This window comes from Sus scrofa, chromosome 3 (genome assembly GCF_000003025.6).
Source record: "Sus scrofa isolate TJ Tabasco breed Duroc chromosome 3, Sscrofa11.1, whole genome shotgun sequence".
Classification (NCBI taxonomy): Eukaryota; Metazoa; Chordata; class Mammalia; order Artiodactyla; family Suidae; genus Sus; species Sus scrofa.
In genome coordinates, this window is record NC_010445.4 from 1,133,221 (window position 1) to 1,158,503 (window position 25,283).

The 25,283-nt window shown below is 52.1% G+C and overlaps 2 protein-coding genes across 6 annotated transcripts in view; one reads left to right on the plus strand and one right to left on the minus strand.

Moving 5' to 3' along the window:
* Positions 1-25,283, plus strand: part of ELFN1 (extracellular leucine rich repeat and fibronectin type III domain containing 1) — a 74,934-nt gene that overhangs the window by 16,678 nt on the left and 32,973 nt on the right. The window lies entirely within an intron of this gene.
* LOC110260071 (collagen alpha-1(III) chain-like) overlaps positions 1-25,283 on the minus strand; it is a 59,399-nt gene that overhangs the window by 13,169 nt on the left and 20,947 nt on the right. The window contains exons 4-5 of the mRNA XM_021087963.1: positions 24,412-24,554; positions 23,046-23,252 (exon numbers count right to left, since the gene is read on the minus strand). Coding sequence (XP_020943622.1) covers positions 23,046-23,252; positions 24,412-24,554 — 350 coding nt within the window. The remainder of the gene's footprint in view (positions 1-23,045; positions 23,253-24,411; positions 24,555-25,283) is intronic.

Consider the following 25,283-nt stretch of genomic DNA (forward strand, 5'->3'; position numbering starts at 1 on the left):
TCAGATCCCACGTTGCTGTGGCTCTGGCGTAGGCCGGTGGCTACAGCTCCAATTCGACCCCTAGCCTGGGAACCTCCATATGCCGTGGGAGCGGCCCAAAGAAATAGCAAAAAGACAAAAAACAAAACAAACAAACAAAAAAACTGATTTTGGTAACTTGCATCTTATCTCTTTTTTCATGGTCAGTCTAGCTAAAGGTTTATCAATTTCGTTAATCTTTGCAAATAACTGAATTTTGTTTTCATTGATTTTTCTCTATTTTTCATCAATGGTTTTGATTTTCATTATTTATGCTACTTGCTTTGGCTTTTTCTAGTTTCTTAAGGTGGAAGCTTAGGTTATTGAGATTTTTCTTCAGTTGTTTTTCTTCTTTTTTTTTTTTTTTTTGCTTTTTTGCTTTTTATGGTTGCATGTGTGGCATATGGAAGCCCCCAGGCTAGGGGCCCAATTGGAGCTACAGCTGCCTGTCTACACCACAGCCACAGCAGTGCCAGATCCTAGCCACATCTGCAACCTACAGCATAGCTCGTGGAAACACTGGATCCTTAATGCAGTGGGTGAGGAGGCCAGGGATCGAACCGGCATCCTCATGGGTACTCGTTGGGTTCACAACTGCTGAGCCACAACAGGAACGCCAAGATTCTTCTTCACCCCGATACGCATTGAAAGCTATTACTTTCAGTCTAAACCCTGCTTTAGCAGCATCTCATAGATTTAGATATGTTCCGTTTTATTTTCATTTAATTAGAGACATTTTCTGATTTCCTTTGTGATTTCTTTGACTCGTGGGCTCTTTAAAACTCTTGTTTACTTTCCAGGTATTTGGAGACGTCTCAGATTTATTTCTTTTTTTTTTTTTTTTTGTCTTTGTTGTTGTTGTTGCTATTTCTTGGGCCGCTCCCGCGGCATATGGAGGTTCCCAGGCTAGGGGTTGAATCGGAGCTGTAGCCACCGGCCTACGCCAGAGCCACAGCAACGCGGGATCCGAGCCGCGTCTGCAACCTACACCACAGCTCACGGCAACGCCGGATCCTTAACCCACTGAGCAAGGGCAGGGACCGAACCCGCAACCTCATGGTTCCTAGTCAGATTCGTTAACCACTGCGCCACGACGGGAACTCCTCAGATTTATTTCTTTTGTGGATTTCAAGTTCACTTCCATTGCGATTGGAGAATTTTTCTTGTTTTCCCATTTTTTAAAGTTTTACTGAAGTGTAGTTGATTTACGATGTTGTGATAATGTCTTCCGTAAAACGCTGTGACTCAGTGACACACATCTATAACTTTTTCAGATTCTTTCCCATATAGATGATCACAGAATAGTGGGTTACACAGACCCCGTGTTACACAGCAGGTCCCGGTTGGCCTGTCAGGCCTGCACCACAGTGCGCATGTGCCAGTCCCAAGCCCAGAGTCTATTCCCCCCACCCCCGACCTGTCCCCTTTGGTAACCATAAGCTTGTTTTCACAGTCTGTAGATATGTTTCTTTTCTGCAAATATGTTCCTTTGTAACCTTTTTCTTTGGATTCCATACATAAGCAGTATCCTAGGACATTTGTCTTTTACTGGACTTCCTATGTTTTTCATTTAAAATTGATGAAATTGCAGCGCTAGTCACAATAGCCAAGACATGGAAACAACCCAAATGTCCATTGACAGGTGATTGGATTAGGAATATGTGGTACATGTACACAATGGAATACTACTCAGCCATAAAAAAGAACAAAATAATGCCATTTGCAGCAACGCGGATGGAACTAGAGACTCATACTGAGTGAAGTAAGTCAGAAAGAGAAAGACAAATACCATACGTTATCACTTATGTCTGGAATCTAATATACGGCACAAACGAACCTTTCCACAGAAAAGAAACTCATGGACTTGGAGAATAGCCTTGTGGTTGCCAAGGGGGAGGGGGAGGGAGTGCGATGGAGGGGGAGCTTGGGGTTCATAGATGCAGACTGTTGTCTTTGGAATGGATGAGCAGTGAGATCCTGCTGTGTAGCCCTGGGAACTACGGTCACTTATGATGGAGCAAGAGAATGTGAGAAGAAAGAACGTGTACATGTGTGTGTAACTGGGTCACGAGGCTGTACAGTAGAAACACTGTAAACCAGCTATTAATGGAAAAAAAGTCATTCTATAAAAAAATAACAAATAAGATAAAATTGATGAACTTTGTCTTACCGCCTGGAATACGGTCTGTCCGAAGACGGTGCCTTGTGTGTTTGTGGAGTGTGTGTTCTGCAAGTGTCACTTAGGTCCAGTTGGCGACGGCGTCATTCGCGTTGTCTGTTGCTGGCTTTCGGTCTCGCGCTCTCTGTTGTTGGAAGTGGAGAACTGAAACCACCAACTAGTCTTGAATTGTCCGTTTCTCCTTCCAGTTTAGGCAATCTCTGCTTCCCGTGGTTTGGGGTCCTTTTGTTACGGACGTGGTAATTTATAACGGTCATCTCTTTCTGAGGAATTGACCTGTGTAATTATGAAAAGTCCCTCTCTGCGTTTGATGCATGTCTTATCTTAAAGTCTCTGGTCTGATGTTCATTTACCCATTCTGGTTCTGATACAGTTTGCATGTATTTTTCCATCCTTTAACTTTAAACGTAGCTGTACGTTTGAATGCAAATGTGTCTCTTCGGGGCAACATGTGGCTGGACCGCGTTCTTTTCATCCAGGCTGACAACCTCTGCCTTCGGATTGGCCATTTAGTCCCTTGATGTGTAATGCAATTTTTGATCCGATAGGGTTGCCATTTTCTTAGTCGTTTATTTACATTTCATCTTTTTCCCATTTCTCCCTTGCTGGTAAAGAAGTACTTTCGATAAACTATTTGAGTTCCTCTGTTGATTTTTTTAAACTTGATTTTTTTGCCTTGTTTTCTTAGTTGTTGCTCTGGGGGATTACACTGTGCATCTGCAGCTTAATATAAATGATTTCGGATTACCCTAATTATGATGAAATATGGAAACTTTACTCCATTATAGCTCCATTTCCTTCTCCCCTTTTTGTGCTATTATTGTTATATATAGTACATCAATGTATACACGGAATAGTTATCTCAATACAGTGTTAAAATGCCTGCTTTATGTAGTCTCATATTTACAAAAGAAGGTAAGGGGAGGAAAGAGAAAATGATGCATTTGTAGAGTCTTTTATATTCGTCCACACTTTTACTGTTTCTGGTGCTTTTCAGTGCTTTCTGCGGGTTTGAATGACCATCAGACGTGACTTCCTTTCAGCAGTTCTTCTACGCCCAGTCTGCTAGCCCCAGATTCTCTTGGTCTTTGTCTGTGGGTGTCTTCCATCCGCCTTTGTTTCTGAAGGATGGTTTCGTGGGCTCTGGAGTGCTCCGTGGGCACTCCTCTCCTGGCGCGCGTTGACTGCGCCCTTCCACTGCCGTCTCACCTCCACAGTTTCCGATGAGACCCCAGCCGTTGATCGCGGGGCTTTCATCTTGCAGGCGCCGAATCTCCTTTCGCTTTTCTCTTTGTCTCTCGGTGGTTTGATTATGATGTGTTTAGGTGTGGTTTTTTGCTTTTCATCTTGCTTGAGGTTTATTGATCCTGCATTTGTCAGGTTTACTGTTTTCCATCAAATTTGGGGAGATTTTAGCTTTTATTTCTTGGAATATTTTCTTATTAATTTCTCATCTCTTTTCTTGAAGGGAGGAGACTTCCATCGCCTGGATGTTGGTGCCCTTGGTGTTGTCCCACAGATATCTGAGGCTCACATCATTTTCCTTTTCTATTTTCTCTCTCTCTCTCTTTTTTTTTTTTTTTTTTTTTGGTCTTTTCTAGGGCCGCACCCGTGGCATATGGAAGTTCCCAAGCTAGGGAACCAATTGGAGCTGTAGCCACCGGCTTCCGCCAGAGCCACAGCAACACAGGATCTGAGCAGCATCTGCGACCTACACTACAGCCCACAGCAATACTGGCTCCTTAACCCACTCAGCGAGGCCAGGGATCAAACCCACAACCTCATGGTTCCTAGTTGGACCCCTTTCCACTGCCACAATGGGAACTCCTTTTTCTCTGTTTTTCTCTCTCTATCTGTCTGTCTATCTGTCTCTGTCTGTCTGTCTGTCTGCCTATTTTTGTCTTTTTGCCTTTTCTAGGGCCACTTCCAGTGGCATATGGAGGTTCCCAGGCTAGGGGTCGAATCAGAGCTGTAGCCACCGGCTTACACCACAGCCACTGTCTGCGACCTACCCCACAGCTCACGGCAACGCCAGATCCTTAACCCACTGAGCAAGGCCAGAGATCAAACCTGCAACCTCATGGTTCCTAGTTGGATTGGTTTCCACTGCGACACAACAGGAACTCTTTTTTTTTTCTCTGTTTTTATTAATTTTTTTAATTCAGTGAATTTTATTATGTTTATAGTTGGCCCACCATCATCACAACCTAGTTTTAGTCTCATTTCTGTCTCAACCCTCAGTCCATCCCTCCCCCCCAAGCTGCCTCCTTTGGTAACCATAAGTTTTTCCAAGCTTGTGAATCTGTTTCTATTCTGCAAATAAGTTCATTGTGTCCTTTTTAAAAATTCTACGTATTAAGTGATAGCATATGATGTTGGTGTTTCACTGTCTGCCTAGCTTCACTTAGCACGATACCTTCTAGGTCCATCCATGCTGCTGCAGATGCCATCATTTCATTCTTTTTTATGGCTGAGTAATACTCCATGGTATATATGTACCATATCTTCTTTATCTACTTCTCTGTCAGTGGACATTCAGGTTGCTTCCACGTCTTGGCTATTGTATATAGTGCTGCATGAACATTGAGGTACAAGTATCTTTTTGAGAGAAAGTATCCTTTCTCTCTAAAGGAAGTTTTCTCTGGATAGATGCCCAGGGGTGGGATTGCCAGATTTTCTCTGTTTTTAGATTGGATACTTTATTTTGATCTATCTTTAGGTTCACTAGTTCTTTCTTCTGCCATCTTGAATTGAGTGTTGAGCCCTTCAGGGATTTTTCACTTCAGTTATTATACTTTTTTTCATTTTATAGCTGCAGGCATATGGAACTTCCCTGGCCAGGGGTTGAATCTGAGCCACAGCTGTAACCCATACCATCGGTGCATGGTGCCAGATCCTTTAATCCATTGCACCAGGCTGGGGATCGAACCCGTGCCTCTGCAGGTTGAGCCACTGCAACTGGATTCTTTTTTTTGTTTGTTTGTTTATTTTTTATTTTATTTTACTTTTCCTTTTTTTTTTTTTTTTTTTTGTCTTTTTGCCATTTCTTGGGCCACTCCTGTGGCATATGGAGGTTCCCAGGCTAGGGGTCAAATCGGAGCTGTAGCCACTGGCCTACGCCAGAGCCATAGCAACACGGGATGAGAGCCATGTCTGCAACCTACACCACAGCTCACGGCAACACTGGATCGTTAACCCACTGAGCAAGGGCAGGGACCGAACCCGCAACCTCATGGTTCCTAGTCGGATTCGTTAACCACTGCGCCACGACGGGAACTCCCAGCAACTGGATTCTTAACCCACTGCACCATGGCAGGAACTCTGGTTATTACACTTTTGAATTCTAAAACTTTGTTCAGTAATTTCTTTCTCTTCATGGAGGCTATTTTTGAATCATTGTCATCATATGTTCCTTTGATCTTTAAACATGATTGTCTTTTGCTTTTTTAAAAACGCAGATTTATGATTGCTGCTTTGAAATATTTGTCTGCTATATGCAACATCTTTTGACATTCAGTGACAGTTTTTATTGACTGCTTCTTATTTCGACTATGAGATGCCTTTTCTTGCTCCTTTGCATATCTTACAATTTTGCATTGAAAATAGGCTTTTTGGATAACATATGGTAGCACCTCTGGATTCTGATCCCCCCCCCCCCCCGAGAGTTGTTACTGTTGCTTGGTTTTTGTTGGGTTATTGAGTATGTTGCCTGGCCTAAAACTTTGAAATCGTTTATCATCTCCTGATGTGTGACCATTGATGTCTCTGCTTGGTTTACCTTTAAAATAAAAATCTCTGCTTTTATCTTAAACTCTAGCTCCCTCACGATCATCTCTGCGTCTGCTTGGCTTAGTGGTCACTCAGTGATTGTTCGGAGGTTGTGCCAGCTTCCATTCTCTGTTGATGAATCTGCCTGGGGGTTTAGGAACGCATTCAAAGACCAGGCACTTTTCAGGTCTGCCCTGGCTTTTCCTCTCTGCCAGACACTCTTGTGTCTCATCTGCACATGGCCGCGGGCTCTCAGGAGGCCCAGGATGTGTGAATTTCTTGGGCTTTCTCTGCTCTCCCCAATATGTGCTCCCTATCAGCCGGGTGGATGCAGAAAGCTTATCAAGCACCTTTGTGACTGTCACACTTTGTGTCTTTCTCTGTCACACTGCCAGCCAGTCCCTGGTCTGTTGCGGCCCCAGCTGGGATCACAGGCTCAGCCTGGTGGCATCCCTGGCTTTTCCTCTTTCAGTTTCCACTGAGATCACTCCTTTTCATAGACATCATTGCTGCCGGGCCTGAGTTTTGTGCCTTCTGCGCTGAAGCAGCTCTCCCTCTGGCAGTGAAGCTTCTAGGTTTCGTGGCCTTCCCGGCACTGTGCTATTAGGACGATGCACCAGCTGAGGTGGGAGTGGGAAGGTGGGAGCAGTTCCAGGTAAAAACATCGTAGATTTTCCCCATCTTATTCAAAGTTGAGTCGTTTCTCGTGGGTAAATGCCTCTTGGTCCGTTTCCAGGATGTGGAAGTGGTTATTTGTGATCATGTTGCCCATTTTTACGGTTGTTGTGGAGGAAGCACTTAACCCTTTCCTCCCACTTGCTGGAAGTCCCATCTCACGGTGCTGTCTTGTAACAGCAAAACTTTTCAACACGTGGGCAGCTCCATGAGTTAGCGCAGAGGGAAATTTATCTAACTCCCATCTCGTTGAAGAAGTAAGATGTTACCTGCATCCCAGGATGTCTTCAGGTGCCCTCACGATCACTACCCCTTCTTTCTCTCTAAAGGAAGCATGTTCCTGATTTTTAATCCCATAGATTTTCCTGGTTTTTTATGCTTCATATGAATGGGACCACAAAACACATGTTCTTCTGGGGCCAGCTCTTTTTACTCAACACCATTGTCGTGGGATCCAGGAATGTTGGTGTGGTGCATGCAGCGTGTGTTTGTTGTATAGCATCCCTTTTATCTTCGCGACTCTCGATGGACATTTGGGTTGTTTCCAGTTTTCAGCGATTATTGGGTCGTATTGCTATGAACATTCTCAGCACTTGCCTCTGGTGGGCACGTGCCCTCATCTCTGTGGGACAGATACCTAGCAGTGGGGTTATAGAGGCGCCTATGTTCAATTTTTGTAGATTTCAAAGATTTGTAGATACATTGCCAGTTTTCAAAAGTGGTCATATAGAGGAGTTTCCATCATGGCACAGTGGAAACGAATCCAGCTAGGAACCATGAGGTTGCGGGTTTGATCCCTGGCCTCGCTCAGGGGGTTAAAAGATCCAGCGTTGTTGAGAGCTGTGGTATAGGTCACAGACGCGGCTCGGATCTGACGTTGCTGTGGTGTAGGCTGGCAGCTCTAGCTCCGATTCAACTCCTAGCCTGGGAACCTCCGTGTGCTGCGGGTGTGGCTCTAAAAAGCAAAAACAAACAAACAGACAAACAAAAGTGGTTGTATAGGTTTACGCTTCCATGAGTCTGCCCCACCTGTCAGCACCAGTTTGGTGCTGATTGTTCTGCATCCCTGTCAACACTTGATGTTGTCTGTCCTTTTAATTTTAGCCCTACTGGTGGGCACCTTTTCATAAGTTTATCGACCATTTGGATATTCTCTTTGGTGAAGTATCTGTTAAAACTTTTACCTTTTTTTTTTTTTTAATTGAGATTTCTGTCTTTATCTTACACATTTGTAAGAATTCTTTTTTTTTTTTTGGTCTTTTTTGCCTTTTCTAGGGCCGCTCCCGTGGCACATGGAGATTCTCAGGTTAGGGGTCTAATTGGAGCTGTAGCCGCCAGCCTATGCCAAGCCACAGCAACACGGGATCCGAGCCACATCTGTGACCTACACCATGGCTCACGGCAATGCCGGATCCTTAACCCACTGAGCAAGGCCAGGGATCAAACATGCAACCTCATGGTTCCTAGTTGGATTCCACTGAGCCACGACAGGAACTCCTACACATTTGTAAGAATTCTATGTCTCTAACCTCTTCCAATCTTGATTGTGTAGTTTGCAATATCTTCTCCCACTCTATGGCTTGACAGTTCCTTCTTCCAGTCATGTCTTTTAAGGAGAAGTTCTTCATTTTAGCGTGGTCCAACTTATCCTTCCTAGTGCTTATACTTAGCTTATAAAAAAATCTTTTGCCACCTCACATTTCTGAAGATGTTCTTCCATGTTATCTTCTAAAAGCTGTATTGTTTTACATTTGATGTTGAAACTTTCAATCCATTTGGAATTTTTACCTATGGTGTGAGGTAGGGACTCAGTTTTCATATATTAAGACAGTTGATCTTACACCTTTTCTTTTTTTTTTCATTTTTTTTATTACTCAAATGAATTTATCACATCTGTACTTGTATAATGATCATAACAATCTGATTTCACAGGATTTCCATCCCACAGCCCAAGCACATCCCCCCACCCCCCAAACTGTCTCCTCCGGAGACCGTAAGTTTTTCAATGTCTGTGAGTCAGCATCTGTTCTGCAAAGAAGTTCCGTCTCTCCTTTTTTCAGATTCCACATGTCAGTGAAAGCATTTGATGTTGGTGTCTCATTGTATGGCTGACTTCACTTAGCATGATAGTTTCTAGGTCCATCCATGTTGCTAAAAATGCTGGTATTTCGTTCTTTTTGATGGCTGAGTAATATTCCATTGTGTCTATGTACCACATCTTCTGGATCCACTCCTCTGTCGATGGACATTGAGGTTGTTTCCATGTCTTGGCTATTGTAAATAGTGCTGCAATGAACATTGGAGTATATGTGTCTTTGCGAGTCGTGGTTTTCTCTGGATAGATGCCCAGGAGTGGGATTGCTGGATCAAATGGTAGTTCTATGTTTAGTTTTCTGAGGCATCTCCCTACTGTTTTCCACAGTGGTTGCACCAATTTACAATCCCACCCACAGTGTCATAGGGTTCCTTTTTCTCCACACCCTCTCCAGCACTTATTGTTTGTAGACTTTTGGATGATGGCCATTCTGGCTGGTGGAAGGTGGTACCTCACAGTGGTTTTGATTTGCATTTCTCTAATAATGAGTGACGCTGAACTCATGTGTTCATGTGTTTCTCTCTTTTCATGTGTTTCTCGGCCATCTGTATGTCTTCTTTGGAGAATTGTCTGTTTAGATCTGCCCATTTTTGGATGGGGTTGTTTGTTTTTTTGGTATGGAGCTGCAGAAATTGTTTATAAATTTTGGGGATTAAGCCCTTGTCAGTCGATTCATTTGCAAAGATTTTCTCCCATTCTGTGGTTTGTCTTTTTGTGTTGTTTAGGGTTTCCTTTGCTGTGCAGAAACTTTGAAGTTTGAGTAGGTCCCATTTGTTTATTTTTCTTTTTATTGTCAAGACTCTGATAGGTGGATCTGAGAAGATGCTGCTGTCGTTTATGTCAGAGAGTGTTTGGCCTATGTTTTCCTCTAGGAGTTTGATAGTGTCTGGTCTTATATCTAGGTCTTTAATCCATCTGGAGTTTATTTTCGTGTATGGTGTTAGGGAGTGTTCTAATTTCATTCTTTTCCATGTGGCTGTCCAGTTTTCCCAGCACCACTTATTGAACAAGCTGTCCTTTCTCCATTGTATAGTCTTGCTTCCTTTGTCATAGATTAGTTGGCTGTAAGTGCATGGGTTTAATTCTGGGCTTTCAATCCTGTTCCACTGATCTATGTCTGTCTTTGTGCCAGTACCATGTAGTTTTCACGACTCTTGCTTTGTAGTATAGTCTGAAGTCCGGGAGCCTGATTCCTCCAGCTCCATTTTTCTTTTTCAGGATGTCTTTGGCTATTCTGGGTCTTTTGTACTTCCAAACAAACTTTAAAATATTTTGTTCAAGTTCTGTGAAAAATGTCCTTGGTAATTTGATAGGGATTGCATTGAATCTGTAGATTGCCTTGGGTAGTATAGTCATTTTGATAATATTAACTCTTCCAATCCACGAGCATGGTATATCTTTCCATCTCTTTGCGTCATCTTTGATTTCTTTCATCAGTGGCTTGTAGTTTTCAGAGTACAGGTCTTTTGTTTCTTTCTTTTTTTTTTTTTTTTTTTTGTCTTTTTGCTATTTCTTTGGGCCGCTCCTGTGGCATATGGAGGTTCCCAGGCTAGGGGTTGAATTGGCGCTGTAGCCGCAGGCCTATACCACAGCCACAGCAACGCAGGATCCGAGCCGCGTCTGCAACCTACACCACAGCTCACGGCAACGCCGGATCGTTAACCCACTGAGCAAGGGCAGGGACCGAACCTGCAACCTCATGGTTCCTAGTCGGATTCGTTAACCACTGCGCCATGACGGGAACTCTGGTCTTTTGTTTCTTTAGGTAGGTTTACTCCTAGGTATTTTGTTCTTTTGGATGCGATGGTAAACGGGATTGCTTCCCTAATTTCCTTTTCTGCGTTTTCATTGTTAGTATATATATTAAGACAGTTGATCTTACACCTTTTCTTTAAAATGCCATCCTTTTGCAATGGCGTTATTTATTTTAAATTAAAATTCTTATTTTGAGATCCATTGTAGAGTCCCATGCACCTATGGGAAATAATTTGGAGCGATCCTATGCATGTTTTGTCCATTGCTCCCCCGTGGTACCATCTTGCAAAACTATAGCAGTTGTGATAACTAGGATATTGACAGTGGTACAGTCCAGATACAGAACGTTCCCATCAAGCCAAAGATCTGTCCTGGTGCTTTTTTATAGCCACATTCCGCTGCCTTCCCCTGACCTCATCTCCGAGCCCTGGCAAACAGTCCTCAGTTCTCCCATTTCGAGCATTTTATCTTTTCAGGTATACTGCACCAGTGGAGTCATACAGTGTGAAACTTGGGGGGATAGCATTTGTTTTCACTCAGCACATTTCCTGGAGATTCATCTACGTTGTGGCCATCAACAGCCCATTCTTTTTAGTGACCGAGTAGTGACATGTTTTTTTAACCTGGTCTCTCTTCATGGCACGCTATACATGTGAAGTATGCACGGGAATGTGCTTGCCAGCATGTAAGTCCAGTGTCAGGGTGGCACCGGGTCTTGGTCTCTGTCCCATTAACATGCCGTGTCTTGGGTCTGAGAGTACAAGTGGCAAGTGAGGGAACCAAAGGATGAAGGGAAGCACAGACAAGAACGTATTCTCTGCTCAGAGCCCACAGCCGTGGGTTGCTAGGGAATCGTGCATGTCTTTGTGGGTATTTGGTATAATTTTGGGGTTTCAGGTTGTCTTTGTTGCTTGGGATCTGCAGAGAGCTCACCTGGGCAGGATTAGTCCACCTTAGCTGCCACCTGGAACCTGGTGCATCTCAGATCCTTGAGAAGCTGTGGGATTGGTGGCAAGGGCAGAATGTGTCCAGACCCTTCATTTTTAATCATTGTGTTGCATCCCCTAACATGCTGTCCATTCACAGCGGGTTTCCCCGGTGTGGCCCAGTGTGAGGCCTCTGCGGTCACGTGTCCATTGCCAGTGGGGAGGATGAGGTTCTTAGCCAGGTTCGGAAGCAGGGCCAGTAACTGGGGCTTCTCTGGTCCCTTAGCTTTTGGTTGTTTCCAAGAGGCTTAGGGTGGGGATAGGGCTTTTCCACAAGCTGGCAGGGGTAAGAGCCAATGCCAGTGACAGAATGGGTACTCCTTGAGCTACTTGAGTATTTGTCATCGTGGAAAGGGCACTGGCTCAGGATTTCGGGATCTGGGCTCCATTCCTGTTTCAGAACTAATTGATATATTCTTCATAAATAAATAAATGGATGGGTAGATGGGTGAGGTTGTGGGAGTGAGGTGGGTCTATGGATGGAGGTTGGATGGGCGAGGAATGGATGGATGGGTGAGGAATGGATGGGTGGGTGAGGAATGGATGGGTGGATGGGTGAGGGGTGGATGGGTGGTTGAAGGATAGATGGATGAGAGATGACTAGGTAAATGGATGGCTGAGAGTTGGGTCAAGGAGGGATGGATTTAGGTGATGGACGAGTGGATGATGGATAGATAAACCTTCAAGGACCGGAAAAAGACGGTGTCACTGTGGACAGAAGCTTGGAAGAAATGGGAGTTCAGAAGGCCCCTGGCTCAAAGACGAACGTCACCAGGTGGCAGACAGAGACATGAATGAGGCCAAGTCGCAGGCGCTGAGGAGTGGCTGGGGCCAAGCCCAGGTGGCAGGTCGTAGCAGCGCGGAGGCTTGACCCTCATTCTGCCGGAGTCCACATTCAGGCTTCCTCTGTCCAGGTCACCCCCCGAGAGGCAGGGTCTAATCCAGGAGTCAGGTCTCCTCACACAGAAGCCAGCTGAGGTCCTGGTGGACAGAGGCCACTGCAGTGGATCCAGGAGTCGGGGGTCTGGGGTCTCCGTCCATGGCTGCCACGACCTGGTCTGCAGCCTTGGGGGAATTATTCCTGGCAGAAAACACAGCAGACCCCAAGGGGACAAAGTTGGCAGGACCCCGCGGTCACTGACTCGAGGGGACTCCCAGCCCTGCCTCAGGTGCTCGTCTGTAAAGTGGGCGCGAGGTTAGAGTCCACATGCGAAGGCGGCGTAGGTCGGGGCTCCCAGCGCCCAGGGGCCTGCCCCTCCTCCCCGTCTGTCCACCGGCTCTGGGCCCCAGGGGCCGGCGCTGGGGTGGGTTTTCTGCGGACCCCCAGCGGGCAGTGAGAGCTCAGGGCATTGTGGAGCCACGTGGACAGCGGCTTCCCCGAGCCGCTCTCTGGGCCCTGCACCCAGGATGTTACCAGGCTGTGTCTGAAGCTTGGGCCGGGGAGCCCGGGAAATGTTTAACTTTGAAAAATGGACCTTCACAGCTCATTAGGCGTCAGCAGCGCGGCCCGGCGCCTTGGGCGGCGGGGAAGAGGAGGAAGCCGTGGTGTGAAATCACGGAGGATCTAAAAGGCCAGTTCTGCATTCCTGCCCCGTGCTGTCTGCTGCCCGGCGGTGCCAGACCATCCAGGACGGCCGTGTGGCTGGTGGTGGGGGCACCCGCATCAGGGACTCCTGTGGGCCCTGGCTGTGTGCAGTGACCTGATCCCCGGCCAGAGCCTCCTGGCAGCTGCCGTTTCCTGGCTTCGTGAAGGGGACAAGCCACTTTTGACTCTGGGCCTCAGTTTTTCTGCCTGTGTCGTGATTCTGGATGGAAGGCGCGGTGCCGGGGAGGCTGGCTATGAGCTGCTGTGCTGTGGGGGGGGGGGCTGCTGACACCCATCTCCCCCGACCTCCACCCCACCCCCAGGGCTGGTCCCTGGGGCCCAGACAGCTCCATCAGCCCCCCTGGCCGAGGCTGGGCTCTCCTGGGACGACCCCAGTGGTAACCAGTGGCTGAAGGGCCAGGCTGCTCCATTGACCCCCTCCCTCTGGCCTCGTAGCCACTCACCATCCAGCCTGGTGGGGAGCAGGGAGCCGGGGTGGGGGTGTCTCGGTGGGGCTGGGGAGGCAGCAGCCAAGAGATGTCGGAGCTCATCGGTAGAGGCACCGCTGGGCTGCTCTGGACGCGGCGCGTGGCGTTCCATCAGCCTTTCCACACCTCGTTGGATGGATTAGATGCAGAGTCATAAGCAGGAAGCTCTTGGGGCCTGTGACCGGCTTGCCCAGCCTGCAGCTGCCTCTGGCCACGTGGAGGTGGCAGGGCAGGGCGGGGCCAGGAAGTTTTCTGGATTCTTGAGGCTCTCCAGGGGACCCCCACCCCCCCACCCCACAGCCCTCTGGAATTGTCCCAGTGACCTTGGGCAAGCCACCTTTCTCTGAGTCTCTGTTTCTTTAATTGGAGGCTGAGGGAAAGCTTCCAGAATCCCTCCCTTGCAGAGTTGTGGAATGAAAGGAGAGGACAGAAAAGAAGGTGTCTGCTTCCTCCTGACAGGCGCTGTAGGGGACAGTGGTCAAGGTCTGAGTGCGACCTGGCTGGGCCACGTGCGTCCCAAACGAGTGTGTGCCTGCGCGCAGTCAGCATCTGCCCCCAAGCACGGGGCCCATTTCCAGGCTTAGGACACACAGCTGCGGGTGGGTCACTGTGCGTGTGCAAGCGTGTGGACATGGTGTGGGCATGCCTGCAGCCTGTCTGTGTGCACGGCTTGTGTGGACACCTCGGGGGTGCCCATGGCCCTGTGTGAACACACTCCCCCCCCACTCATCCCCATGGCAACCCGAGGTGCAGCACAGGTGTCTAGGAGACCTGAATTGGTGCTGACAGGTGGGGGCACGTGGTGGGCTCCCCAGAGCCGGCTGGACCAATCAGGGCCCCTGGGTGGAGGCTCCAGGAAGATGTGTAAGTGTTTCTCCCTCCCCAGCAAATGCGGCCAGGCCCTCGGAGCAGGGTTAGCTGGGAGGCTTCCGGAAGCCCCCATGCGGCTGTGAGTCATGCGGGATGGGCTGGGGCATTTCCAGCTGATTAGCCCCCCCACCCCACCCCAGGGATGATAGGTGTAGCTGGGAGCCCGGGGGTTGCGGTTTTGCTCCACCTTCTGGAGAGGAAAACTGAGGGGGAGACAGCTTCAGCCAACCCCGGTCCCCCTGACAGCCTCCGTCTAGAAGGCATGGGACTCAGGCTACACCCCCGCCCCCACTCGGATGCTCTGGTCTCACACCCGAGTTCGCCCCCTCTGCCAAGTGGCTTCCCTGCTTCCTTTGCCATTTGGCTAATTAAGCAAGACCTTTGCTGCAGGACTAGGTGGGCCCCGCCCAGCTCCTCCCCATCATCAGCTGTGAAGTCATCAGCTCAGCTGGCAGGGTTCCCATGGCAACAGCAGTGACGTCACAAAGGGCCTAGGAGGGTGGAGGGAGGGGTGGGTGAGGCAGAGGAGGGGATTTCTGGCTCCTCAGTCACCCGCTCGCTTGTGCGGTGACGCTGGAGACGGGGCCTGAGCATCCCCACTCCTCTGCTCAGGGACGGGAAACTCCCTCCTCCAAGGAGATGCCTCCCTCACCCCCCCCGCCCCCCCAGACACCCACCTGCCCGGGTGCTGACACCCTGGCAGGAGCAAGGACACAAGCCACAGGGCTCAGAAGAAATCACAGTCCCCTCGCAGGGCCAGCCCAGCTGCACTTTGGCCGACCAGCACTGAGGGCAGCTGGCCTGACGGACCCCAGGGTGGCCACCTGGCACCTGGCCCTGCGGGGCTGGGGGCACGGGAACCATGCCTGAGTTTCTGGGTGTGGTTGGAACCACCCCGAGTCCCAGTGCAGAAGGGAACAAGCGCTTTCTGTTGGACGCGGGGATCCGAGGGGCTCCTGTGCTCTAAGCCAGGGGTGCGGCTGCTCGGCGGGCCACCAGGTGTGGGGTTTGCTGCCTGTTGGGAAGGTCGCAGCCTTCCTGTTCCATGTAGGAGTGTCAAGGACCTGTCACCTGCCTCTTGTGCCTGTTATGGCATCCGGGGAGGCTGCGGGCACACCTGGCGCTTGGCCAGGGAGGTCCTGCGCATGCGCTTGTTTGCGGGGCGGGATCGCCCGCCACTTAGACCCCGCCCCCAGCCGGGCCTGCCCGGAGGACTCTGTCCCTGCGCAGGAAACCCACTGGGGTGCTCCTATGACCTGGGTGCTGGAGTCCTTGCTCCGTCCATGCCCTGAGAGCCAGCCTGGGGCAGGTCCAGAGTGACGCCAGCCCCCAACCTCTCCCTTACCTTAGGCGGCACCTTCAGGTCAGGTGCCAGCGCAGGAGCAAGCCTGGAGACCAGGCCTGGACAGAGGCCCCCCCGGAGGTGGAGGAGTGGACACAGCCTCTGCCTGTGACCCCTACTCTTAGACCCTGGCTGGTTTTAGTCTTAACCGATTCCCATTCATTCATTCACAGCATTCCCTCTGCAGATCTTGTGGGGCTACCCCTGCCGGCACCCCCAGGAGGGGGCAAGACAAAGTCCTGGCCCTGGCTGCACGTCTTTGAACGCTTATTGTGTGCTCAGCCCTGTGCTGGTATAGACACCTGGGCACAGCAGTGGAGACAGACACGGTTCCTGCCCATGTGGAGTTGACAGTGGGGGTGGTACAGAGAAGTGAGAAAAGGGCCAGAGAGGACAGGGCTCTGCGGACATGGCTGGAGGCTCCTTCACGGGGGCAGGCTGGGGAGGCTTCTTGGAGGAGGTGGCATTGCGGTGCCTTGTCCAGGCTGGGGCCCACGGCCCACTGCCATTTGCTTTGAGACCTCAGAGAAGCCGCCTTTGATCTGGGCTGCTGGGCTGGGCGTGCCGAGAGGTGGGCTGTCTGCGGGTTTGCTGTCAGCAAAGGCAGGGTGAGAGCTCGGGGTGGCAGCCCTTCAGGCCCCACAGAGGGCGCCCCTGCCCCTCTTGGCAGGAGAAGCTGAGTCAGACTCCAGAGGGGGCGGCCCGGAGGGTCTCCTCTCCACGTTCCCACCCACCCATACACAGCTGGGCCTGAGGCCTCGGCCGGGGGCTGTCCTAGGATGGCTGCCCGTCCTGCGCCCTCCACTCTGAGGGTTATCTGGGCGACTGGGGTGTGCGCAGGTGGGAGTGGGGGGCGGTTCGGGTGTGCCCAGACTCGGGGTGTGCCTGGGGTTGACACAGACTGGGGGTGTGCACAGGTCGGGTAGGGGGGCCAATCCCTGAGCCTCCACTGCCCACGGGATGAGATGGCGCACGGCCGGGGTAGGTTTGGGGTCTGCCTTCCTGCCCCAGCTGCCCTCCTCCTGGCCGCGGGCTCCAGGCTGATTTCTCATCTGTCGGACGGGTTCTCAGCCCAGAGGACCATTCACCCCCCCGCCGGCACGTTTATTTCCTCTTGACTTCCGGCCTTCTCAAGGGTGATTCCCCCACCCCCACCCCGGGCCCCATTCTTCTGGGAATGTCTTTTCCCCCTTTCGTCAGTGTGGCCAAGAAGGCCATGGGCATCACGCAGCAGATTCCGCCCGCCCCGCCCCACGGGCGCTGAGGCCCCAGGGAAGCTGCCTGCCTGGCCAGTGGCCAGTTCCCCTGCGTGCCCACCTGCAGCGAGGGGCCCAAGACGGCCACCTGCCGGGTGAGGCCGTGAGGGAACCGAGGCCTGGAGCATCGTCAGTGCCCTGGGACTCTCTTCCCGCCCTCGCCCTCGGCACCACAGCAGAGTCAGCTGGCCAGCCCTGGGCCGGGGTCCTGAGCGCCTGGAGGAAGGAATTGAGTCAGGGCACAGATGGCAGGAGAGTGCCAGGGCTGCGGCCACCCTCCCGGCCCATGTCTAAGGGGCATTTTCTGGGACGACTGTGACTGGCCCTTCGGTCTCTCTCCCATTGACCAGGTGTGTTTAAAGTGCGACTACGGGGTCCCATCTCCCCACAGTTTTAGCCAATTAGAGTCCGAGGGAACCTCAGCCTTCATTTCGGGCAAATGGGCAAATTTCAAGCCTCGCTTTCGTATTTCTTTCTGATAAGCACCAAGTTGCCGACTCTTCCTGCCTTCCCTCTGCTGCAAGTGTCTTTCCTCGCATCAGCCCTGAGTTTTCCTGCAGCAGCAGCACAGCGTCCTGCCGCCCTGGGCCACACAAAAGCGTTAATTAGCACCGGCGCTTTTTTAGGTCTGGCCTTGAAATATATGTAATAGTGTATTATCTCCCAAGTGTTTTTTATTTTTCAAAGCTGTTTATCGCTCCACTAAAGAAGATTAGGACAATGCTGCAAGTAGAAGTGAACTGGCTCCACCAGCCGAACACCCGGAGATTCAAAGCAGGTCAGCCCTCTGGAGAATGGCCTTCTGGGCTTTTCTTGTTTCGAGGAGGAGCCGCTCTTAGAGGGTGTTGGTGTCAGCCACCCTGAAACAAGCTTCCAACAAGTTCAAATGTAACTCACTTACAGAAACGCTGGCACATGCCAAGTCACTGTTCCTTTTTTTCCTGTTTTACTTTTTAGGGCTGCACCCATGGGGCATATGGAGGTTCTCAGGCGAGGGGTCTAATCAGAGCTGTAGCCGCCGGCCTACACCACAGCCACAGCCATGCGGGATTCGAGGTGCATCTGCGACCTACACCTGACAGCTCATGGCAACGCCGGATCCTTAACCCACGGAGCGAGGCCAGGGATTGAACCTGCATCCTCATGGATAGTGGCCAGATTCGTTTCCATTGTGCCACGACGGGAACTCCCCAAGTCACTATTGAATGAATTTTTCACAAAGTATGACCAGCGCCTGTGTCTGGAGGCAGACCAACCAGCACCCCCACCCCTGTCGCCTCCTGGCCTTTCTGGGTCCTGCCGCGCCCCGCGGGAACCACAGCCTTGGCTTCTAGCCGCAGAGTTTTGTGTTTTTCGCATGTCGTGTGATCAGCATCCCAGGTGATATACTCTTTATACGTGAAGGGTCTGGCTTCTTTGATGGACCATTTCGTTCGCAAGATTCCCATCTTGCTGTTGGCTGTGTTGCGTCCTCCGTCTTGTTTGCCGTGTGATGTGCCCAGCTTGAAGGTGCCCCTCCTGCCCGTCTCTTCTGCCGCTGACGGGCGCAGAGGTGGTTTCCCGGTTGCGCTGCTCTGCATGGCATGGTCAAGAACACCCCCAGACGGGCGTTTTGTGGGTTCACGTTCATATTTCTGTACGTCTGGGAAGGAATGTGTTGGGTCTGATCCGTTCATAGATCTGGAGCCGTTTCCAAATTGCACAATTTTCATCCACCTCATTAAAATGATGCTGCGGCGTTCGGTGGCCGTGATTGATCTGCAGCCTGTCTTCATGTCGAATGCCTAGGCTCTTTCCAATTTCTTTCTCTATTAAGTGGCAGTGCAGCTCTTTGGCCATCCCTTCTTTTTTTTTTTTCTTTTTCCCTTCTTTGGGATTATTTCTCTGTGATAGGTTCTCAGGAGAAAGGCAGTTGGCCCAAGAGATGGACTTTTATCTCACAGCCCTGTGACTTTTTAAAATTATGGGACGTCAGCAAGAGTATGTACAGAAGCGTGAAAACAACAGGCGTGAGCAGTGGGAAGAGTAATCACAGCTGCGGGCAGGGTCAAGGTCAAGGCAGCGTGATAGACCTTCCCCAGCCCCCAGGAGCCCTTCTGCGGGCTCCACCCCGACACAGCTCTCTCTTTTCGTCCCCCAACAAAGCAGCCAGTGTCCCCAAACAGCATGGTCCGGCTTGTCCTGCTTCTGCACGTCTCATGAGTGTAGCCGTTGCCTGCATAGACATTGACTGTGCCCTTTTGGTCTGCATCCTGGGGGGTGGGGGGCGACATAGCCGTTCGTCTCGGGTGGATGTTCATTGCAGCAGAGGAGCCCATTCTGGGACTGGAGGAGACTCATTGCCAGTTCGGGGCTGCAAACTCCTCCACCCGGGGGAGGGGGCGGCCGCCGGCGGGATGTACGCGCAGTGTCACGTCACACGGCTCCCAGCGTGGTGGTGAAACGTCCCCCGGGCAGAGGACGGGGGTCCTCTTGCATCGCCTCTTCCCCGACACGAGACTCCTGAGACTTTGGAAGCTTTTCTATCTTCATGAATAATGAAGTTGAGCGTCTTTAATGGTTTGGTTTTTTGGGAGCCATTTGGCTGTCCTCATTTGTGACATGCCTTTTTTTTTTTTAATTTAAAAAAATCAGCTTTATTGAAGCATAATTTATATATAGTAACGTCAGTGGAAAATAAAGTTAGTGTGCACTTTGAGGCATCATGACAAGTAGATACGGTCACCTGACAACCGTGACAGTGATGACACAGAACCGTTCCGTGATGCAAAACCACGCCCCAGAGCCCTCTGGCCCTCAGTCGTCTTCGCGCCTCCTGCCCCTGGCCGCTGCTGCTCTTTCTTCTGTCACCATGGTTTTCCCTTTTCTAGACTTTTCTGTGAAGGGAATCTGACCGGGTGTGGTCTTCTGTGTCTGACTTTTCTGACTCAACATCGCGCTTCTGGGGGTATGCGTGTTCTCGAAGGAGTCGGGACTCTCTTCCTCTCTGTTGCTGGTGGTGGTCCGCGGTGTGGACGGACTGCGGTTTGCTTGCCCGGTCCCCTGATGACGGGCCTTTGGGTCGTTTCCCGGTTTTTATCCTTGCGAGTGGCGTTCTGAGTGAACATTTGCTTACAGATCTTCGAGCGGACCCACGCTGACGTTTCTTCCGGGTAAATACCCGAGAGTGCGAAGGCCCTGGCTCTACGGTGGGTTGATGTTTCCCTGAGACAAGTACGGGGGTCCTGGTTCCCCTGCATACTGAGCAGTGCTTACGGTGCCAGACTGTTAAATTTTGGCTATTGCAGTGGGTAGGCGACAGTACCTTGGAGGCGATTCGTTTTCCTCCCAGATAGACATCTAATTTACTCTTTGCTTTTCCCTGTTGACTTACTGTGCCCTCTTAGTCCTGTCAAGGGCTGGTTCTGGTTCAGTGTCTGGGCTTCCCGTTTGGACCCATGGATTCATCTGTCCGGTCTCGTACCACAAGTAGCCTCTCTCAAAGTCTGTGGCTACATAACAAAGTATCATTACCTCATCGAGTAATCCCCCCCTGCCTCAACCTCGTTCCTCTTAATTATATATATATATATAGATATATACCCCCCTGCTTTTCCATATAAGTTTTAGAATCAGCTTGTCAATTTCCACAAAAAGAAAAAAATCGGGGATTTTGATTGTGATGGCCTTGAAGCTGTAGATCAATGTGCAGTGCTGAGTTTTGGTCCGTGTTCCTTTTCTACTTACTACAGGTCTCTGGGAATCCAGTCCATGTTGGTATACGGATTTTATATCCAGCACTCTAAGCTCTCGTCCATCACCTTATTTATACATTCCTTGGGCTTTTTTATGGAACACCTGTGAATAACCAGAGTTTGGCTTCTTCCTTTCTTTTTCTTGCCTTATGGCGGTGGCTGAGACCGCTAGTGCAGTGCTGAATACACGTAGTGGGAGCTGGCATCCATGGGTTGTTTTTGATCTCAAAGAGACAAGTTTAGTTTCCCCGTGAAGCGTCTTGTCTGCTGTAAGCCAGGCACACTGTAAGAGCTTTTTCTCTGCATTGTCAAGTGGCTTTCCTAAAGAATTGTACCAGCATCCCCATAACCTTAGCAGCCCTGGTTATTCTCTTTAGGGTTTACTTTCTGGTGCTAGTGGTGGTTTGTAGATCATGGGTTATTTGATGAGCCTATAGGGTGTCTCACTGTAATTTAAAAAAATGTGCACTTCCCAGATCATGCAGGAAGTTGAACATCGGCTCATACATTTGTGAACTGTGCTTTCTCTCCCTGTTTACACATTGTTGGTGATTTTTCCTAATCAATTTGAATGAATTCTTTACCTAAGGAAGTTATCATCTCTCTGCCACATTTGCTATAGTTTTCCCTGTATGTTGTATATCTTTTCAAATTTTTGGTAATTTCTTATGTTCTTTGACCTTTTTTCTTTTTTTTTCCTTTTTTTTTTAGGGCCACACCTGCAACATATGGAAGGTCCCAGGCTAGGGGTTGAATTGGAGCTATTGCTGCCGGCCTACACCACAGCTCACGGCAGCGCCAGATCCTTGACCCACTGAGCGAGACCAGGGATCGAGCCCGTGTTCTTAGGGATGCTAGTCCGGTCCATTTCCTCTGTGCCACAACGGGAACTCCTTTCCCTTATTTTTCATATGGTCAAAACTGCCTCTTTTCCTTGTACAATTTCTTCTATTCCTCTAGAGCTTGGAAAGCCTGTCTCCCTCCCGAGAACTGATAAGTATTGAATTCTGTTTTCATCTAGCTTTTTTTTTTTATGGTGTAATATTTCATATTTAACTGTTTACTCCATCTGGAATTTGTGGGGCTGTGGGGTGTGAAGCGAGGAGTTAATTGCTGCTTGCAGTTTAAGGGGGAAGGGGCCTCATTTGCACTTGCAAGCCTCAGGCTCGGCTCTCCCTGCTCTCCCCGCGAGGCTGAGTGGGAAGAGATTAAAGAGAGGGGGAGGTGGCCCTGTCTGCAGCCAGCCTGGGAGCTGTAATTACCGCGTCCCTTGCTGCCTCTGCCTGACTTGAAGTCAAAGCAGAGCGCTGTCGGCACAGCTGCGTGGCATCCAGGGGGATCCTGGGCAAAGACTCTTCAGGCGTCTGGGACTCAGTTTCCACTGCTGCAAAAATGGCACCAGTGACCCCTGTCCTGTCAGGGGCTGTCACCAGGAGCGTGTGCGTGGGGGCGCTCGTCCTGCGCGGAGCAAGGGGTCGGGAGGCAGACCCGGCTCAGGTCCTGGCTCATCTGCGCGAGCTTTTCCGTGTCAGTGTCCCCGTGATTCCACGGCGTGGTGCTCTCTGCTGTCACCATCACTGTTCGTGGAAGGGGGAGCGGCTCTGTGGGAGGGGTCCCCGTGGTCTCTGTGTAGGGCCCTGGCCCAGCTGCGAGCACTGGGCACGCACAGCCCAGCATCTGCTTTCTGACCCAGACAGACACACTGGCCTTGGCCTGACGAACCCTGCGGTGCACACTCATGCACACACACACACACGCACAATCACCTGCCACACATGCTCAGATGTGCACACACAGATGGATGCACACAAGACTAAACACACACAAACACACAGCCACAGCTGCCCCCCCCCGCCCCCCGCTGCCATAGTCACGCGCACACAGACCAGGGGGTCAGAAACACACAGTCCACACTGACAAGTAGAGAAGTTGGTCCGCCACGCACACAGCCACACAGGCGCACGCCCAGGGTTCGGCTGTCCCCCGGGCCTGTCTGAGCTGCTCCGTGCCTGTTCCCTACGCGCCCGAGTCTCCCTGCAGGCCTGTCAGGGCGGGCTTCTTCCTCTCTTCTGCCAGCACCCACCCCTCTGGGCTTTACCTCCCTGGGCACAGGAAGGGGAGCTGGACTGAGCAGCCAGTGGGCCGACTCTGCACTCTGTCCCCCACAGAGGCGGCAGGAACCCCCGTGGTCGGTGAATGCATGTGTCCCCCAGCCTGTGATGAGCTCAGGGCCCGCCCTCACCGTCCATCAAGCCCCCCTACCCCTAGAGGGGTCCAGAAGGAAGGAGACCTACCCCAGGCCCCCAGGGGCAGAAGGGAGCTCAGAACCGAGTGTGGGGCACCCCCACCCCAGGAGGCACTGTAGTGGCTGGGGGAGGTCAGCTCGCCAGGCCCCTCCCCCGCGGGGCTGCAGGGTCCCCCTTTCACGCCCCCTCCATGGAGTCGGTGCAAGGCCAGCACCCTTCCTCCGTGCCTTCCCCAGCAGGTGCCTGGCAGCTGCCCTGGAACAAAGGGGACAGGAGTGGCCCCATCCCCACTGCTGAGCCCTGCTGTGCTGGGCCTAATGATGGGGGAGCTGCCTGCGGCAGGTCTGGGACGGGCCTTCCAGGGGGGCCCAGGCAGGTGCCAAAGGCCTGAAGGGGCCACACTGGGGCGGGGGAGTGGGCAGGAAGGAGGACATGTCTAGGGGATAGAAAGGCCTTGGCATGATCCAAGGGGCTGGGTGAGGAGCCCGGCCTGCGGTTGACCGCCCCTAGGGGGGCACCAGCCCACGTGGCAGGCCAGCAGGCCCAGGTTGGGGGGTGCCCAGACTGAGGGCCCTGTTGCCCGCCGCTGGAGTCCCCCTCGCCCCCAGGCTCGTGGGGTGGGGAGCGGGGTGGAGAAGGGGGGTGGGCACAGCTGCGGAGGCCGGGCTGCTGGCATCAGCAGGAGCCCCTCCTCCCCCCTCGCTAAACAATCATTGCACAAAATATGCAAATGGTATAATTACTGTGATTTGTTTTGCTGATATAAGTGTTTGAAATGCAAATGTCAAGTTTGGGTCTTGTCTTTGTCCCACCCGGACCGGACCGGAGTGGACCAGACAGGCCTCGCCTCGTCCAGGAAGGAGGGGTGCCCTCCCTCCCAGCTGCTGCCTCCATGGCCTGAGGGGCACCGGATGCCAGGGCGGGGGCAGGGCCGCCCCCCCACTTGTGCGTCGTCGTGTACCTCAGAAGGGAGGCCTCGGTCACCCCACCCCTGCCGCAGGACACGGGCCGGGTCCCTTGGCCTCGGTTTACCCGTCTGTGTAGTGGGACTGGCGGCCCAGCGCTCTTTACCTTGTGACAACGCGCTGGAGGATTTGGGCCTCGCTTTCCCCCCTGCGCAGGTGTGTTCTCCACGAAGTGGAGACTCGGGGTCTCCGGACGGCCTTCGGGGGCCCTGGAGAACCCCCAGCACCACTGTCGGCGTGCATTTTCTAGGTGGGCCATTGCCTTCGACCCCTCCAGCCCAGGTGGTCCCTGAGGCTCGCGGGGTCGCCAGCCTGTGGCTTCAGACAAGCCTGGGCTGTGGCCGGTGAGACGCAGCCACCGCCGTCCCGACTCTTGGGAGGGGACCTGAGGCCCGTGGAGGCCACAGCAGTCAGGGTCGGCGTGTCCCCAGCAGGCCCGAGGTTCCCACCTGGCCCCTCCCCGCCGCGTCGTCCACCGAACAGGGCCAGGGCCAGATCCGTCTCGTGCTCCACCTGCCACGGGTCCTGGTCCCGCAGTTCCCAGATCGGTGGGCTGTTGGGACCCGTGGAGTTCCCGCAGCGACAGAGGCGCCTGCCAGTGTCAAAGCTGCGTGCTCAGCCTGGCCCTCAGGAGCACAGCCTGAGAGGCCGCTGGGTGGGAGCTGCTGGCCTGCGCCGGGGGCAGCCCTGGGGCTGCTCCGCGCCTTTGGGGAAAGAAGCGGTTTTATCAGCGGGCGGGTGGGCGGGAGAGACCCAGCGACTGACTGCAGGGTGGGGCCGGATGCTGAGCGGGCTTAAAGCGCAGGCTGGGCCCCAGCGGTCCTGTGTGTTGGGTGTGTGTGCGGGGGTGTGCGTGAGTGCACACGTGTGTTCCGTGCGTGGGTCTGCAGGCGATGCTCGTGGAGAGGGACACGCTCGGGCTGGTGTGAGAACGCAGAACCGACGCACAGACCAGGGTGGGGGGGCACCACAGGTCTCCCTGTGCGGTGGCCTGGCTTCTGCTCACACGCGTGGTGACACGGGGGCCGCGGTTCCGCCTGGGACAGCTTAGCGGGCATGTTTGATCCTGGTGGAAGCACGTGCCCTGGCCCTGCCGGCGCGGCCCAGACTGCAGGGCGCTGTGGTTCCCGAGCCAGTCCCTCATCTGTGATGTGGGACTCTGCGAAGCCAGGCTGGGCATACAGTAGGCGCTCGCTCAACCACGAGTTCCTGCTGCTTCTGCCTCTGGGGCTTCAAGCAGCTGGGAGGTCGAGCTGGGGTTGCCAGGGTCACCAGGACCCAAGAGAGGAGAACAGAGACCACTCGGGGCGGCTGGCCAGGG